The 18052-nt window shown below is 53.1% G+C and overlaps 3 protein-coding genes across 3 annotated transcripts; 1 reads left to right on the forward strand and 2 right to left on the reverse strand.

Moving 5' to 3' along the window:
- The first annotated feature begins 3032 nt into the window (after nucleotides 1-3032).
- On the forward strand, nucleotides 3033-5800 carry STEHIDRAFT_100635 (uncharacterized protein). Its single transcript, XM_007306643.1, has 6 exons — nucleotides 3033-3568; nucleotides 3640-3680; nucleotides 3762-3893; nucleotides 3996-4415; nucleotides 4597-4796; nucleotides 4913-5800. Exons 1-6 carry the CDS (start codon nucleotides 3288-3290, stop codon nucleotides 5153-5155), a joined length of 1317 nt encoding a protein of 438 aa, XP_007306705.1. The 5' UTR covers nucleotides 3033-3287; the 3' UTR covers nucleotides 5156-5800.
- Nucleotides 5801-9275: 3475 nt separating this feature from the next.
- On the reverse strand, nucleotides 9276-11043 carry STEHIDRAFT_159281 (uncharacterized protein; the record flags this gene model as incomplete). The annotated part of the gene is made up of 3 exons (XM_007306644.1): nucleotides 9276-10696; nucleotides 10769-10892; nucleotides 10957-11043. 3 exons carry the CDS (start codon nucleotides 11041-11043, stop codon nucleotides 9276-9278), a joined length of 1632 nt encoding a protein of 543 aa, XP_007306706.1.
- Nucleotides 11044-13316: 2273 nt separating this feature from the next.
- On the reverse strand, nucleotides 13317-17567 carry STEHIDRAFT_112951 (uncharacterized protein; the record flags this gene model as incomplete). Its single annotated transcript, XM_007306645.1, has 5 exons — nucleotides 13317-14804; nucleotides 15199-15315; nucleotides 15388-15577; nucleotides 15882-17374; nucleotides 17433-17567. 5 exons carry the CDS (start codon nucleotides 17565-17567, stop codon nucleotides 13317-13319), a joined length of 3423 nt encoding a protein of 1140 aa, XP_007306707.1.
- Nucleotides 17568-18052: the final 485 nt, after the last annotated feature.

Raw genomic sequence — 18052 nt, forward strand, 5'->3', positions numbered from 1 at the left:
AGCTTCCGAAAGGATGTGGGGGAAAGATCGCTGTCGGCATCGTCCGTGAACTGTACAGTGCTTACGGTCAATGAGCCAACGTGTGGGATCATAGTACCTTTCGTTCGACAACATCACTACTTGCGCGAACTTGACAGAAGCGAACCACTTGTGAGCCGAGTAACCTTCCTTTCAAATAACGTGGGATGTCTCTAGATCGTTTGACTCTTGCTTTGCTCGGCGAGGAGCATCGGACAACAGGCTTGCACGCTTTCGGCAGCACGACTCTGCGCGTTCAGAATATACTGGCTTTTGGAGGACCGGCCTACTAGAACTCTTGCTCCTAGCGCCTGGACAAGGGCACGCCGCACGCCTCGTCTGCTTCCGTCGAAGTCGAAGGGTCGGTTGACCTGAGCTGTGGCTGGGACTGCTGCGAGGGCTGGGATGTCATACGGGAGAACAGCATCGTCGGTGGCACGCTCGTGCTATGATCGAGTTCTCTCGAACATGTCTTGGTCTGGCGCACGACGTGAACTCTAATAGGAGAACGAGACTCTGAATTGTTTTTCCTTTGTTGCTCCCCCTCCGTATTCTTCCAATCCCGCAACATAGTCAGAAGCGAAGGCCTCGCACAATCCTCCCGCCATAGCTCCGCCTCTCAAGACAAACTTCTCATCGGGAAGCCCTGCGTCTGGACGAGGACACGCCTCGACGTCGCCCGCTTCTGTTGTCCGACCAAGAGGGAAGCTGGATGGTCGGTTGAGGGCTGCGATGTCATACGACTCTGCGTCTAGCCCTACGTCGTAATCCTGTTAGCCGGTTCTAGAGACCCTCACAAGCTTAACTGCGAACGCGAACACAAACACGAACTCGAACACTATCGCACACTGGAGTCGGGACTCTTCATAAAGGATGAGCGAGCCTCGATGCGTCAAACCTTGACTTCTATCCTCCATCCACCGCGCTCATATTCTCTGCTTACCGTTCGGTGGTCTGTCTTCGCCTCTGCCACCCTCCAATTCTAATGAGAACAATGGGTTACTCTGGTTCGTGGGTAGCCCCGCGTACTCCACATATCTGTCGATCCTCAGACTGATAAACAACACCAATACTAGCCTGGACTCGGCCTGTCACCCGCCTCGGGATGTACAGTATACCCTCGCGCGATACAAACACGGATACACATTCCGCGTACATAGAGAGCAAACTTCATCGGCGCTACACTCGTGCTATGATCGCATTCTCTCGAACATATGCTTGTCTTCTTCACGACGGACCGGTCACAGAGTCATTCGCCTCTTGTTTTCACCCCTCCTTGGACCCTATACCCTCTCTAGGGCGACATGCCGTATTCTTACTATCCCGAAACGTAGTCGGAGGCGAAAGCTATACCTCCGCATCTCGAGACATGCTGTAACTTCGCTCCAGTGTTACCGGTCCTGGAGACTCCCCCTCGAACTAAACTGCAAAGGCAGTCACATATGCCAGCCTCACCACGGTCATGGCCACGAACTCGACCGCCATCGCACGCCCGAGTAGTGGTGCTTCAAAAAGGCTGGTCTCAGGAAGAAAACGATGTGTCAAATCTTGACTTATATCCTCTATCTCCATCTCCATCATCCTTCTCCATTCGCCGTTCGCCGTTCGGTGGCCTGTACTATCCCTCCCTCCCGCTCCTCTCTCCTTACACCCGCCCTACACCCCCATGAGAACTGAGAAACGATGGGTCACTGTTAGTTCGTGGGCGTTCTCGTATTCTTCGAACCTCGAACTGACGGACTGGACTTGCATGCCTGAACTTGGTCTGTCAGTCGTCTCAAGATAAGTATACCATCCCCTCGCGAGACGTGAACGCGGATGACCATCCTGTGTGGAATCAAAACCATCGATGTATAGTACTCGAACTACGTTTGCGTTTCTCTGAAACACATCATTATCAGGATGCTACATAGACCCACGGAAGAATAGCAGCCAGCCAACAACCATGCATGCTTCTACGGCCGATTCTGAATTCGTCGACGTAACTGTATTCGAAGGCGTCGTAACACAATCCCCCCCATTGCACTTCCGCCCACAATTCCAAGATTAGGACTTACTACTCGTCAAAATTCCTAGCTCCCTCCACCGATGAAATCGCCCACGCCCAGCGCCTGGTCGTCTGCTGGCATTTCGAATCCTGACTGCCTCGGTGATACTAGTTCTGGAGACTGTACTTACTCTCTCCTTCCTTCCTTCCTCTCGGGAGCATGACAGCGAAGAAGACGACAGACGCGAGACCAGCCATGGCCACGGCCACGAACTCGAACCCGAATCGCGTTGTACTATTGAATGTATATCCCTGGAGTCCATGTAGGCCCTCGTTGACCCATGATATATACCTACCCTACTCAGGCTTATGTCTACGACGACTGCAGTTACAGTCCAAGTCCCGGTCATGGAGGGCCCCTCGGTGCCCAATTGTCATTGAGACCTCAGAAAGCTACATTAAGTATACTGGCATCACTGTAAAAACCTACCCTGCCTATTCTCAATCTATGTATACGATTGGTGGTGCGAATGTTCTGTTGTGTAAGTACTTACTCAACTGTGGCGGAGATGTGGCGTGAGTGCCCGGGGTCCCCACAATTGCAATGGGTCTTCCGGCTCCGGAGGATGGTGAAGCGCAAGCGCTGAAGAAAGAGTCTAGACCTAAAGCAAATCCTGCAAATACGCGATATCAAGAAAAATGCCAAGAAAATGATGCGTATCGACCGCAGGCGTTCAGGCCCAACACAAATAAAAACAGCACCCACAGCCAGAGGGCAAGCAGACACACAAATATTTGTTGTAGTGGAGGAAAAGAGAGCGTGCTTTGACAATTCGAGGAAGGTACCCCACCGGCTACCGAGATCGGGGCGTGCCCCGCGTTGGGAAGGATTGCATTGAGGGGACTCGGTGATGAAAACCGGGGAACGGTCGCGAGTCCCAAAGCGGGCGTGACATCGAGGGCGGCCACTCTTTCACCGCCTTCAGAGCGCTCAACACTTCCAAGTTTCCAACTCGACAACCGCAGGCGGCCCTCGCTCATCGTCATCCACAGCGTCGACACTCTTTACAGTACGGGTATCATAGCAGTATCAAGTTTATAACTAACACGGGCTGTGGCGAGCGACGCATAAGTACCTGTCCACGGCACGGTGCCTGAGCAAGTGACCAGCCAGATCTCTCACACTCGACCCTCTGCTTCTCATCTCTTCCGACCGCTTTTTCGGATACCGACCACTACCAACTCATAAGTAGGCGACATACTCGCAGCGACGTCGCCGACCATGCCAGGCCTCTCATCACGCCACCCGCGCTACACCATCTTCCTCACCCTCCTCATCCTCGCCGCCCTCTTCCTCCTCCTCCCCGACTCCTCCACATCTCCTTACACCTTCCACAACGCCCCGGCGCCGAATCTATCGGGCGCGGGTGCCTCGCAGCTGAATATAGTGGATGTGGGCTTGCCGGGGAGGGTGAGCAGGGCGGAGAGGATATACGAGAAGATGTTGGCGAAGCGGAAGGGGCTGTATCGCAAGTTTGGGGGAGAGGGCAAGACCGTCGTTCCGTGCGTTTTTCTTTCGTTCCTTTTTCTTTTCTTTTTCTTGACATAAATTGTATACACTGTCGTTGGCGTAGGTTCCCGCCTGACAAGGAACCGTGGCCCGCGTACACAATCTGTGCGTTTCTTCATACCATATCATACCTACCCCGCTCCACTCAGCCTGTCATTCTAATTCCGTCCGTGCGTCCATAAATAGGGGACTTCTTCCCTCCAGCATTCAACTGTCCACACGAAGTCGAACGGATCGGCGCCCTCGGCGACGGCGGAAAATGGGTATGCGGCCTTTCGCGTCTAGAAGAAAAGCGGGATTGTGTCGTTTACAGCCTTGGTGCGCATCCTCTCCCTCCCTCCTCCCTTCCTCTCTCCCTCCCCCGTGCATGTCTCCTCGTCGTGAATGCTGATGGTGGTATCATTGGTGCGGTGCGGATAGGCGTGAACGGCGGCTCCTCCTTCGAATCCGAACTCCTCTCCCGCACAAAACACTGTCAAGTCTGGGGCTACGACTTTACACTCTCCTCCTTCGGCGACGAGATCAATAACCCGCACTCGTCCGATTTTTCGAGATTCTTCGCGCAGCCGGTGCAGCCGTTCTATTCGTCCGATCCTCTTTCCTCCTCGCCACAGGATCCTGTCGTTGGAGAGGATAGTGGTGAGGAGGTGGGTGAGAAGGGGAAGGAAGGAAAAGGGAAGACAGAGGAGGGTAGAAGGGAGAAGGAGTATTGGAATGACTCGGGACGGACGTTGAAGCAGAGGGCGCATTTTAAGAGTTATGGGGTTGCGGGGAAGGATGTGGCGCCGACGAGTGAGGCGCCGCCGATGTATACTATTGAGAGCTTGATGAAGATGAATGGTGCGTTTTTCTTCTATTTTTTCACTCTTCGCTTGTCCACCCATATATCTCTCCTTTTTCCTTCCTCCATCAACCATCACCCTCGCTCGTCGCTCTCTCAACCCCATCTCCCTCTGTGGTGCCACCCAATCCCTACTAACCCCCCTTCCCGCCCTCCCACCCACTCCCCCATCCAACCCAGGCCACACCCACATCGACATCCTCAAAATCGACCTCGAAGGCTGGGAATTCGACGCCCTCGCCTCCTTCCTCAAATCTTTCCCCACCCTCCCCATCGGCCAACTCCAAATAGAGCTACATATTTGGAACCGCGGGTTTGATGAGCTGTTGAAGGTTTTTGAGGCGTTGGAGGGCGCGGGGTTGAGGGCTTTTATGAGTGAGGTGAGCATCCTTCTTGCGCACTTTACGTCTCTTGTCTTCGCTCTCCTCCTCTTGCGTCGCGTCGTATCAGATCGTTGACCTGGATGATGATACTAACGCAACTTCGAACGCGATAGCCAAACCTGATCTACCAGAACTACAACCGGAACTCGTCCCCCGAGCTTGCGGAGTATTCGTTCGTGAACGTGAAGACAGCGAACGCGTTCGTGTCGGATAGTCCGGTGTCGAATTATGGGTATGATGCGTCGGCGGAGAGGGAGGAGGATCGGGAGCGGGAGAGGGAGGAGAGGCGGGAGCGAGATGGGGCGAAAGTGAAGGCGAAGGCGAGAGAGGAGAGGAGGGAGCGGGAGAGGCGGTGAGCGTGAAGGTTGAGGGTGAGAGAGGAGAGGGATGGGAGATGGGGTGATAGGATGGGGAGGCTGTATATATCGGATATGGATGTGGATATGGATATCTATTTCTCATGTTTGTGTTTGGACCTATCGTTGTTCTCTGTTCTACGTACCACGTACCACGTTACACATTTTTGTTGTGTACCTCTCGAACGATCCACTACCTACCTTTTTTCGTCAGAGTGGACTCCGTTCTTTGTTTTACCCTTTCACCGAAGAGAGGAGAGGAGTTGTTGAATATGTTTATTCATCTTTTCGATCGATTTTTTTTCTCGATTCTTTTTCTTTCGATTTTTATCCTGATGCAGAATACTCGTTGTGTGTTGTGTTCCCTGTTTCACTTCGATCCCTTTTTTTTTCTCTTTTATATTGTCCGCCGCTCTTGCACCTTCTACTCCGTTACGTCTGAATCCTCCCGTCGCGCTATACATATACTTCTTATCACCTGCTCTTGACACCTTCACGCTCGTCAGTCAATTTGCAGTCAATTCGACCAGTCCTCCGAACCGTTTCCCTGTTCGTATAGCAGTCAGTATCCAGTACTCACTAACGTAGCACTCTTCGCCATATCTATCTATCTGCCGTCTCAGTCTCGGTCTCGGTCTCCTTCTTCGTCTTCGTTCAATCACTTTGACTGATTCTCCGTCAAAGGCACTGGTTTGCACTTACGCCCGAAATCCGTCCAAGATGGAAGCGTGCCCACGCCTTTTCTGCCCTGAGTTTGTGTGGCCCAAAGGTGTTTCGGCGCCACCCCACGCTTCGCGTTCCGGGTTTCGGCGACGGGCGGAAACAATTAGCTTCCTGAGCTCTCAATTGGGCACCGAGGCGCCCTGGGCCATGACTGGGACTTGGACTGCAGTGGTCGACCGTCGTAGACATACTAAGGAGGGTAGGTATATATGATGGGTCAACGAAGTTCTACATGGACTCCCGGGACATACATTAGTACAACGCGATTCGAGTTCGAGTTCGTGGCCGTGGCCATGATCGTGACTGGTCTCGCGTCTGTCGTCTTCTTCGCTGTCGTGCTCCCGAGAGAGTACAGTCTCTAGAACCAGTGCCACCGTGTCCGACAGGATTCGAAACGCTAGCAGACGACGCATGTCATTGTCCAGTCACGGGGGTGCGGTTCCATTGGTGAACGGAGCAGGAAAAATGGAAGAGATTCGTCGCGGTAGGTAAGTATCCTTCATTGCCTGCTACGATGCGGAATTGCCCATAAAAGAACATGGTTGTACTTAGGTGGGCTGTTCTCGTCTCCCGAGGGTATGCTATATATTTGGAGGCGACTGACAGACCAAATTCAGGCTAGCAAGTGCTATCCGTCAGTTAGAGGTTCGAAGAATACGAGAACGCCCACGAACCTAACAGTGACCCGTCGTTTCTCAGTTCTCGTGGGGGTGGAGTGCGGGTGTAGAGAGAGAGGAGCGGTCGGGAAGACTAGTAAGGCCACCGAACGGCGAATGGAGAAGGATGATGGAGATGGAGGATATAAGTCATGATTTGACGCATCGTTTCTTCCTGAGACCAGCCTTTTTGAAGCACCACTACTCGGGCGTGCGATGGCGGTCGAGTTCGTGGCCGTGGCCGTGGCCGTGGTGAGGCTGGCATACGTGACTGCCTTTGTGGTTCTGTTTGACGGAGTCTCCAGGACCGGTACCGCTGTGGCGAAGTTATGTCTCGGGATGCGGAGGTATGGCCTTCGCCTCCGACTACTTACGTTTCGGGATAGTAAGAATATCGCATGTCGCACAGGAGAGGGTATAGGGTCCAAGGAGGGGTGAAAACATGAGGCGAACGACTCTGGGTCCGTCGTGAAGAAGACATGTTCGAGAGATCATACCACGAGTATGGCGCCGATGAAGCTTTCTCTCTATGTACGCGGAATGGGTATCCGTGGTTGCGTCCCGCGAGGGTATACTGTACACCCCGAGGCGACTGACAGACCGAGTCCAGGCTAGTATTGGTGTTGTTTATCAGTTCGAGGATCGACAGATATGTGGAGTACGCGGGGCTACCGACGAACCAGAGTAACCCATTGTTCTCATTAAAATTGGAGGGTGACAAAGGCAAAGAGAGACCACCGAACGGCAAGCAGAGAATATGAGCGCGGTGGATGGAGGATAGAAGTCAAGGTTTGACGCATCGAGGCTCGCTCATCCTTTATGAAGAGTCCCGACTCCAGTGTGCGATAGTGTTCGAGTTCGTGTTTGTGTTCGCGTTCGCGGTTAAGCTTGTGAGGGTCGGGTCTCTAGAACCGGCTAACAGGATTACGACGCAGGGCTAGACGCAGAGTCGTATGACATCGCAGCCCTCAACCGACCATCCAGCTTCCCTCTTGGTCGGAGAACAGAAGCGGGCGACGTCGAGACGTGTCCTCGTCCAGACGCAGGGCTTCCCGATGAGAAGTTTGTCTTGAGAGGCGGAGCTATGGCGGGAGGATTGTGCGAGGCCTTCGCTTCTGACTATGTTGCGGGATTGGAAGAATACGGAGGGTGAGCAACAAAGGAAAAACAATTCAGAGTCTCTCGTTCTCCCTATTAGAGTATACGTCGTGCGCCAGACGAAGACATGTTCGAGAGAGCTCGATCACAGCACGAGCATGCCACCGACGATGCTGTTCTCCCGTATGACATCCCAGCCCTCGCAGCAGTCCCAGCCCCAGCCCAGGTCAACCGACCCTCCGACTTCGACGGAAGCAGACGACGCGTGCGACGTGCCCTCGTCCAGGCGCTAGGAGCAAGAGTTCTAGTGGCCCGGTCCTCCAAAAGCCAGTAATATTCTGAACGCGCAGAGTCGTCCTGCCGAAAGCGTTCAAGACTATTGTCCGAGGCTCCTCGCCGAGCAAAGCAAGAGTCAAGCAATCTAGAGGCATCCCACGTCCTTTGAAAGGAAGGTTACTCGGCTCATAGTCGTACCGTGGTTCGCTTCCAGTCCGCGCACGTAGTGATGTTGTCGAACGAAAGGTACTCACGATGATCCCACACGTTGGCTCATGGACCGTAAGCACTGTACAGTTCACGGACGATGCCGACAGCGATCTTTCCCCCACATCCTTTCGGAAGCTATTCGACCATCGTTGGATTCCTTTCACTGTGGACCATGACTGTCAGGCAAAGAAAGAATGAGTAACTTCAACGACATACGCGCCGGAAGTCCGGATGATACTGGTACAGCCCGGTCCTCATAACGCGGCCGGTCCTGGTCAAGATCTTTTCAAGACTCGGATACTATATCCACACCTCTGCACCTGCCATCGCCTTCAACGGGGACAGGAAGAATACGGTATGTACGTACTCCTCGACCCAAGTAAACATACCATACCTCCTACCTCCAGTCCCTACGACTTTCACGCATCAGCCCCCCTTCACCCCCGAAACGGAACAACGTCCTGACGAATTTGTCCAGCAGGAATACAGACCAACACCGTCCTTTCAGGACGACATGAAGGCGATAGTGCGGGCCCACAGCCTTTGAAGGACATGAGGCTGTAAGTTTTCGTGGTATAAGGCTGGCCCGCAAAGCGACGTTGAGATCTAATAACTTTCCTCTCCTTCCCCTCTGTACAGCGACTTTGGCATTACTCTCCATGCTCGTAATTCTACGTGCGGTATACAACGTCTATGTTGTGTACAAGACGTGCTGGTACGTCGGAATCGTGCCACATGTGTGGCGTAAATAGACAGGCATTCTGAAACTCGCCGGCTCGTGCCACTCTTTCCTGACAGCTCGTCGCTCAGGTATGTTATTATGAATGTCGCGCTCTCATAGCGGGACTAATACATTTCGCAGTCGATAATATGGGCTAATACATTATATACAAGAGCAGGGCACCGGTACAGGGAAAGAAAGAAGGAAATGAAAGAGGAACTATTCGTGTTTGAGATCTAAGCCTCGTAAGCACATCATCCGTTCAAGATACACCGTCCAGCTGACACAAGAAATAGTTCAGGGAAGACAAAAAGAGATAGAGAAAGGGAAGAGAAACCATTCGTGTTCAGATCGAAGCGTTGTAAGCCCGTCGTCCGTCCAAAAATACACCATCCAGCTGATACGAGACACAGAAAAAGAAAAAGAAAGTCGGGAATTACGATTCCCAGAGCACATACCGCAAACACCAATCGAGAAAGCCTTTCTCAGGAACTTCTTCTCCCTCCCTCTGCACGAAGTTCGTGACGCTCAACATATCTTTCCACCTCGTACTAACCATGTCCTCAGCCGTCCACAACCCCGCCCTCTCCCTCCTCCGTATCAGCATCGCCACTCTCTTCAGCCACATCGTCACATCCATCCCGCCATGACGGGCGCGCATATGTTTGTCCAACTCGCAGCGCCGCATCCCGTGACTCTTGCTAATGTGCTTGCACCGCGAGAACGGACAAGACATTAGCTTTCCCTTGAAGTTCTTCGGAACTCCGCAGCGTTGTTGCCAGTCTGGCACGTCCCGGATTTGGGGGTGCGTCTTCTGGTCGGTACAAAGGTGGCGGCGGAGATCTTGAAGGCGCGTGTACTTCCCGTTGCAGCCCGCGACGGGGCAGAAGACGGGCTTGGGCGGATTTGTCGCCTTCTTGGGTCTTGACGCCCTCTTGCGTTTTACCGCCTTCTTGGGCTTTTCCGCCTTCTTGCCGGTGCTTAGACCCTCTGCAGGTCCGGATTCGACACCAGGTTGAAACTGGGGCAGGTCGTCGTGGGTGGGGGCATCCTCGCTTGCGGACGCTCCCTGTTCAGTGTGGTAGTTGGTTTGGACCACCGGAGTGGCCCAACGTATCGGGGTATCGGCGCCGTTGGGCGTCGAATCGTTCGTCCTCGGCCCTGACGTCTTCATCTTCTTCGTACTCCCCTGGCTATCGGAGTCAGACGACGGAGAGCTCTTCCTCTTGTTCGTGGTCATCGTCGTCGTCGTAGGGATCGCCGTCCCTATAAGGGGATCAATATACTCCTGGAGGACGTTCTCCATCCAGGCATTGTCAACGTGCCCGTCGGGAATATGGGGGAAGTCGTCGAGAAGTGTGTCGAGGAACGATGACCAGTCTGAGAGCCCAGATGGCGAACAACCGTAGACAGAGGAAGTCGTAGATGGCGTGATGTGCCCGAGATCGGTGAAGAACTCACTGTCCGGAATGGGCGTCGTGCATTCCCAGAGGTTGCGCGTGAAGCGCCGTGGAGCGTCCGTCGTGGGCAGAGATGGGACAGGCGGAACGACGGGGAGACGCATGGTGGTGGAGCCCTCCTCTTCAGAAGATTCCATGCTCGTCCTAGGTCCCGGCGAGATAGTCAAAGTGGGGGAAAGTTGGGAAGCCGTGCGGCGAGGAGTGAGGCGCGGTATGGTACCCATGAGCTCAGCGCTGGTATGAGAAGCCGTCGATCCAAGAGTATCACTAGCCGTAGAGTTACCAGGAGAATGAGCCCTAGATGTAGACGTCACGTCGATCGGTATGATCGCCCTCGAGCGAGATGGCGGGGCGGGAAGGACGAGTGGCTCAAGGGCCCTCGTGTCAGCTGAAAGGACTGAAAAGTCTAAGACACGAGCATCAGCGTCGTCTATCCCAGATCCAGAGCTCACAGCAATCGCAGACGTACCATCGAATGGGCAAGGAAGTTGGGGTTCTGGAAATAACAGGGAATAATAATCCCATAAACCGTTCCCCATGCCAATGTTCAATTGCGTCGCGTTTGAGTGGTCGAAGGACAACTGTTGATTGTACTGTTTGACAAGACAAGTCGGGTGTCAGCAGCTGTGACATGTCGAAAGGAGGGTCATAACTCACGTAGGCTTGTTGAGGACGCGTGTCGTTGAGGTCTTGTTGGTAGATCTCGAAGTACGGGAAGGGGAGGTGAGTCGAGTTGGCGTTCATATTGTTTGAAAGTCAAAGTGCGGTTTGAAGTCTGTATTGGTCGGTCGTACGGACGAAGGCGAGCGCTCGGAGGGAGTGATTGCTTGCATTTCCTGCCAGTACCACGGATCATTATATATTCCCCCGGGTATTAGTTCCGGGTTCGCTTTGCCCTCACGTTGCTTCTCTCACTTGCCGCTTCGAGACGCACCTTTGGGGGCGATGAAAGGGAAATGTCGTCGTTACGTACGGTCCATGCTGGAATACTCCACGGATAATGAGCTTCGTCGCCCGTATTTGGCCGTTTTGCCCTTTGTATGCCGAAGGCTTCGATGACAGCGTGTTCGAAGAAAGGGCGTGATGACTACGGTTTCACCGAAAGAATGGAGGGCCAATGCGCGCCATCATATTCACACGATCTTGCCGTGTCTTTGTTCACAGCCCCGATATATGTTCCTTTGTTCTTCCTCCGATTGTCTCACTGCCATAGCGACTGGACGCCACCTCGCTGATGGCACGCCTCCAAAGGCGCGCGGCTCTCGCAATGAACGACATGCAGATGAGGCAGCGATGGAAAGTTCGCCTTCTCTCTTTATAATAATTTTGCGGAAATTATGTGGAGTTTCGCCCCCGCACGCTGCAGTGTCCCGCTTATGGGATGGACACTGTCTCTCTATAACTGATCAACTCGTTCAATGCCTTCAACTTCTTCCTTCTTTTTGGTTTTATTTGACAGAAGCGCGTTCACATCAAAATTTATAAGAGGCCTTTCTCGTCGATATGTGGACACGCTAACGCTTCTAGCCTTCACCTGGCATGGCATTATCACAGCACGATTTTCATGTCGCTCTACGGTAGCCATACACGACCGCGAGACGCAGACGTCAGTTGAACAAAATCGAACGTATCAGACCTAGATGAAGTACCGGAGCAAGGCAGTATGGGCAGTGCATGCAATGTAAATTTTCTCCTTTCTTCATAAGCACAACCACTATCTGGGGATGTGCAGCTGACCACTGCGAACTGTAGTAGGTCCTTCATGCAGCGCCTTCGGAAAGAAGTTGAACATTTTAATCTGTCTTTCCTTATGTTTAGGACTGAACAGTCTCATCTGTTTGATACACACTTAGCCAATATATATTCTCCATGGACTGACGTGACGGAAGCGTAAGGAAATTTCTCCTTGAATACGATCTGGGAGGCGACCCGCGGGATACTCAGATACATAGCGCGAGCCCAGAGCGCTAACACAGAATGTGACTCGGTACGGTGCTCTGCTGTGATGACAGCACTAAGTGACGCACCCGTACGATTTAGGGACTGTTTGACAAAAGAATCGTCTAGGGTGAGAACATCACGAGAGAGCTAAGTTGTGGTTGAGCTGCATGTCGAAGACGATTAATTCAGCCAAGTATGCAAAGCCCCATATCTTGGCTCATGTCCTGTACAGTTACCGGCCGATGCCGAAGATTGACTCCCCGGAGGCATCGCGGATTATCTTGAGGTGGACCTCCGACTCGTAACGTCTACGCCAATGGGCCAGCGACGTTTTCACCTTGAGTGGCTCATATATACTGGTAGAAATCTATGGCACTTATGGTGACCAGGCCTTCTCCTCAGCCCCGACGTAGCGTCTCGGAACCAGGCACTTCAGTTACATCCTCTCTACACGGATATTCGTTCGTACCTTCCGTTCGGTACACTGGAATAAATCTGGTATGTACACTGCTCAATTTATATGCAGCTGCCTCGTATTATTTATGCGAGTCTCCCACACCACCTCCCTTTCCTCAGAAAAACAGCGACGACCTGATATCAGATCAGTCGGAAGGCAGGTCGTCGTCCTCCGTTTAGAGTAACGACGTTGTCTCGAAGCTCATAGGCCTATCACATTGATCATCAAGGAGTAATACAGATATCACCGCCCTAACGACTTCATCCATTCCGTCTACTGCAAGTGCTTTGCGTGGTAGTTCGCCCCTCGGTCAGGATGACGCCACTGTGGCGATCGGGGTGCCACAGCGACAACCGCTCCGCCTTGTAATAGTTCCCTATATTACACTCTCGTTTGTGTCAAAATTTTTCTCAAAATGGCACACTCAGTATGGTATCAAATATATTTTCCCGGAGATAATTTGTACTGATTCGTTGGATACAGGAGCAGAACACAGATACAGGAGAGAGAATGAGACAAAGGGAGAACATTCCATGTTTGTACGAAATTTGTTAGTCCATCCCGTCTTTCCGGTCAAGCACCAGAAAATAGAGAACAAACACACTATAGCTATCAACCATTAGTAACTACAAAGATACTTTGCCGCAAAATCGACTAGGGCACCATCGACCAGATCATCCGGCCGCCACTCAAAGTTCGTCACCTCCTGCTCATACCTCCATTCTTCGCTAGCCTCATCCTCGGCCGTCCACCTCCCCCCCACATTCTTCCTCCGTATGAGTGCAGCCACCTTTCTCTTCCACGCATCCACATCCATAGCATGCTGGCGCATGTGCTTGGGCAGTGCGTCACGCCGCATTTCTTGCTCCTTTCTGTGCCGTGCGCATGTCAAAAACGGGCATATCATCATCCTGTGACGATACTTTTCTGGGACTCCGTAACGGTCTGCCCAACCAGGCTGAGAGCGGACGGCTCTGTGGCCTTTGACAGTGCTGATGTGGCGCCAGATACTCTGTTTGCTGGCGAAGGTCTCTTCGCAAGATTCGATGGGGCAAGGTATCGCTTCTCCGCCAGCGCTGGAATCATTCGCAGGTCCAGTGTCAATGTCGGGCAGAGATACGAGATCACCGTTGTGTGCGGGGGCATCCCTGCGTACCGATGTCTTGTGTCCAGTTTGTTCATTGTGCTGAAACATCGGAGCGGTCCAGGGTGCTGTGTCTTCCTGGCCGATGGGCGTCGAAGCATTGCTATCCGTCGTCATCCTCGCCTTCTTGGTGCCCCTACAGTCGCTGTTATCAGGCGGCTGAGACCTCTTCCTGCTCTTCGCTGCGGTGGTAGACATGGATACATCAGAATGAAACCGATCATCTGGAGGGAGTAGCTCAAGCATCACTTGGGTGTACGCATGGTCACAGAGAAAGCTGGCAGGTTGTTGAGCACTGTCGAGTGGAGTATCAGGAAGTGGGATGCTAGCGAGACTAGACGACGCCGAAGCAGGGCAGCCAGAGAGAGATGTGGATGACTCGACTGTCTGAAGCTCGCCGACAACGTTCCTGGCGGGAGTGGGCATTCGACGCTTACCCAGGCTGCCCTCAGATGGCTGATGAGAGTTCGTGGAGGGGAGATCAATCAAAGTCATAGTCAAGGGAGGAATGTTCTTGGCAAAGAGGTGGCGGATGGTGGAAGCCCTCCGCACTGCTCCTGGGCGAGATATCGCGTTCGAATCTGAAGGAGATCGGACAGCCTTGCCTTTGTCGGGGCTGCACGGAATCGTGCCCATGCACTCAATGTCGTCGGAAGTCGTCGAAAAAAGAGGACTCGAAGTCGTCGAGGAATCCGAACTGGGGAGCTCCCTGCTCTGGAGCTCCAGGGCGGGTGTGATGTCGATTGGGTCGACTGCCTCTGGACAGGTCATTGCGCCAGAGGTGCCGGAAACGTCAGGATCGAAGGTGCTTGTGTTCGAACGAACGGGGACAGGATCGACGTGGCACGGGCTAACGTCCTCCGTCCGCGAGCTCGAATATGTCGCGGTGTTGTATGTTTCGGGGGGCGATGAGAACAGGGAAAAGAACCAGTTCCAATCGTCACCCGCGTGTGGCCAGTTTGACTAGTCCAGCCACGATTACGGGGCGTAGTACGCGACAAGGCGAGTATGAGCAACTGTGGCACACCAGAAGGAGGGTCAATGCTTACAGGATTCCCTTGTGGCGTGACAAAGGGTGTTAACATATCAGAGACTGCGCTCCAGTCCACACTAGTTTGTTCGGGTGCGCTGTAATGCATGAAGGCCAGCAGAAGATTCGAGATTCAAAATAATAGGTGTCAAAACGGAGAAAGTCGAGCGGTGGGAGAGAGGATCTGTTCGGACGTTCTGACGCAGGCCGAGGGCATCTTATAAGGACTCCCCCATGGTTTTCGCTTTGATTCAAGCTGGCTATTGCGATATATGTCCCGAAGAGGCCTCTGAGAGGTCGATGAAAGGGAACGTCGTCATTACGCACCTGGGCAAAGAGTATCACTTCCCAATTTGGTTCTTTTGCTCTTTGTGTGTCGCGCCGCCTTGATGGCGGTGTGATGATGTCGTGCTCGAAACAAAGAGCGTAGTAACTGCAGTTATACTGAGACGACCACACTTACGGCCACATCTTTTCAGCAACAAGACGAAACGGACAGCACCGAAGCATACTCACATTGGTATGCTTTACTGTTGTCGCATCCGTGGATATATGCGCATTGACCGTTTTCCCAATGGGCGTACCGTAATTGTGACCACAGATTACATCGCATTCAAACGCATCTAATGGCACGCGGCTTTCATAGGGACCAACACGTAGAAGATACAGCAAGGTGCTTTCTAAATGGCCTTCTCTGTCGATCTGTCTGGGGTGACGCCACTGTGGCGATCAGAGTGGCTCAGTCTGCTCGACGGCAGTTCGTCACGATCTCGTTTATCTCATTTGTGATTCTAAAACTAACGCCTTTATTATAGTGCTGAAACATATCGCCGACGGTAATATATACAGCTGCGGGACATGCATGCGATCCAGAGACCGGCATGAAATTGGAGAAGATAATTTCGTGTTTGTAACATGGAAACCGTAAGCGCATCGTCTGTCCAATTCAGTATCGCATGATTTACCCAAGACTTTCTATATCGTACAGCCTTTAAACGATCCAGACGTACTTGCCGGACCAAGCGACCAAGTCCTTGTCAACAACATCGCTCGACAATTCCTGAAAGTTCGTCACCTCCGCCTCATACTCCCACTCCGTGCTAACTTCGTCCTCCGCCATCCATATGCCCGCCAACTGCCTCCTCCTGATGAGCGTAGCCACCCTCTCCTTCCACGTCTCCACGCCCACGCAATGAACATCGCGCATATGATTGTTCATTTCGTCGCTCCGCAAACCTCGCTTCCTGCTGTGGCGTTCGCACCCTATATAGGGGCACCTAATCCTCATCCGCTGAGTAGTCAGCGAAATGCCATAACGGTCTCCCCAGCCAGGCTCTGACCGGACGCCGCTGTGGTTTCTGTGAGTGGCCACGTGCCGCGAGGCGGTCCTCTGGCAGGCGAAAGTCATAGAGCAAGACGGGATGGGGCAGGGTACCCTCTCCTTGCCACTGGTGCTAGAGCCCTCCGCAGGTCCAGCTTCGGCAGCAGGTAGAAAACGGGGTACGTCGTGTTGTGGGGGAACATCCTCGTAGGCGAATGCCCCCTGTTCTAAGTGTTTGTCTAGCTGGACCACCGGAGTGGCCCAGCGTACTGTGTCTTCGAGGCCGTGGGGCTCCGAAGCGTAGTCGTCGTCGTTCGTCATTTTCGCCTTCTTGCGACTCCTGAGATTGTCGGTATCGAACGACGGTGATCTCTGCCTCTTGTTCCTGGCTGTGGCAAACTCCAATGCACGAACATAAAGCTCATCATCTGGAGTGAGCAGCTGAAGTGCCGTTTCCGCGAACCAAGGATCATCCTCTAAGTCATAAGACTGATGAGAGTCGCCGGGTGGGAGATCAAAAAGTGGGAAGCTAGAACAACCAGATGACGCCGAAGTAGAGCAGCCCAAGGGAGGTGCGAACGAGTCAAGAGCCGTAATATGGCTATCGGCGTCGCTGGAGGGGCCGATCATTCGACGTTTGCCCTTGCTACGCTCAGAGGGCTGACGTGAGATCGTAGAGGGAGCCTCCCCAGAGTTAATGGTCGAAGACGGCATGGTCGGGAATGCAGCGAGGTGAGGTGTAGGGAATGCAACGAGGGGAGACGTAGGATCCCTCTGGGGCGCTCCTGAACCTGCGATCGTAGTCGAGTCGGGATGTGGTCCTAGGGCTGTACCGTTGCCGGAGAGGCGCGGCATGAAACTAGAGAGCTGATGGTCGTAGATACTCTGCGTCGAAAGAGCAGGGAAGGCCATAGATGAGTTCGACGACGGGAGGTACAGGGCCGGTGTCACGTTGAGTGGCTCGTCTGGCTCTGGAAGGGTCATTGCGGCAGAGACGGGGGCGGGGGCGAAGGACATAGCGGACGACACGGTGGGATCGATGATGTGGGGACTGTCGTCCGGGGTCTGAGTGGTAAAGCCGGTGGTGGTCGTGAGTGCGTCGGAGGCCGTGGGAAATGAGCCGGTCCAGTCTCTCGCCGCTTGTGTCCCGTTAGACTGCTCGAGTTTCGGTAGCAGGGTGTACTACGCGACCAGACAATATTAGAACCTGAGACACACAACAAGGATGGTCAAGACTTACCGAAACTGTCTCGGGATGTTCTTGTGCCGTCGGTTGCTGTTGCGGGTTTTTGTATAGTTTGTCCAAGAACGATCCTATCGTGCCTGCGACAACGTTCCAGTCGATGTAAGCTTGACCAGTCGCGGTGTAGTTCATTTCGATGAGCGAAGGCTTGTAGAGTTGAAGCAGGGATAGTTGGGACGGAGGAAGTCGAGCGGTCTGAGGGAAGATTTATTTGGAGATTTTCCTGCAGACGGACATCTTATAAGTGATTTCCGATCTCCTTGACTCGTTCGAATTCATTCCCCTCGTGTCCGGAGTCCTTTCAATCCAATGAAAGGGGGCGCCTTGGTTACGTAGGCGCGTTCAGAAAAATATCCTGGACAAAATGCTTCGTATCCCGATTTGGTTAGACCGCCCTTTGTTTGTTTGAAAGGGCTTTCAACTTGAAGGCGACGTAATCACGCGCCGTGCGAACAAAGGACGAAACGACTGCGGTGTCACCGACACGCTCCCAAAATATGGATCTGCCTGTGCTGCTGATCGGACGAAATGAATGGCTAGAACTCAACGATACTGGCACGTTCCTGCCGTCCTTTTGTCGAACGCGCCGACGTCTGTGCATTGTTCCTCATGCAGTC

Source organism: Stereum hirsutum (assembly GCF_000264905.1).
Source record: "Stereum hirsutum FP-91666 SS1 unplaced genomic scaffold STEHIscaffold_11, whole genome shotgun sequence".
Taxonomy (NCBI): Eukaryota; Fungi; Basidiomycota; class Agaricomycetes; order Russulales; family Stereaceae; genus Stereum; species Stereum hirsutum.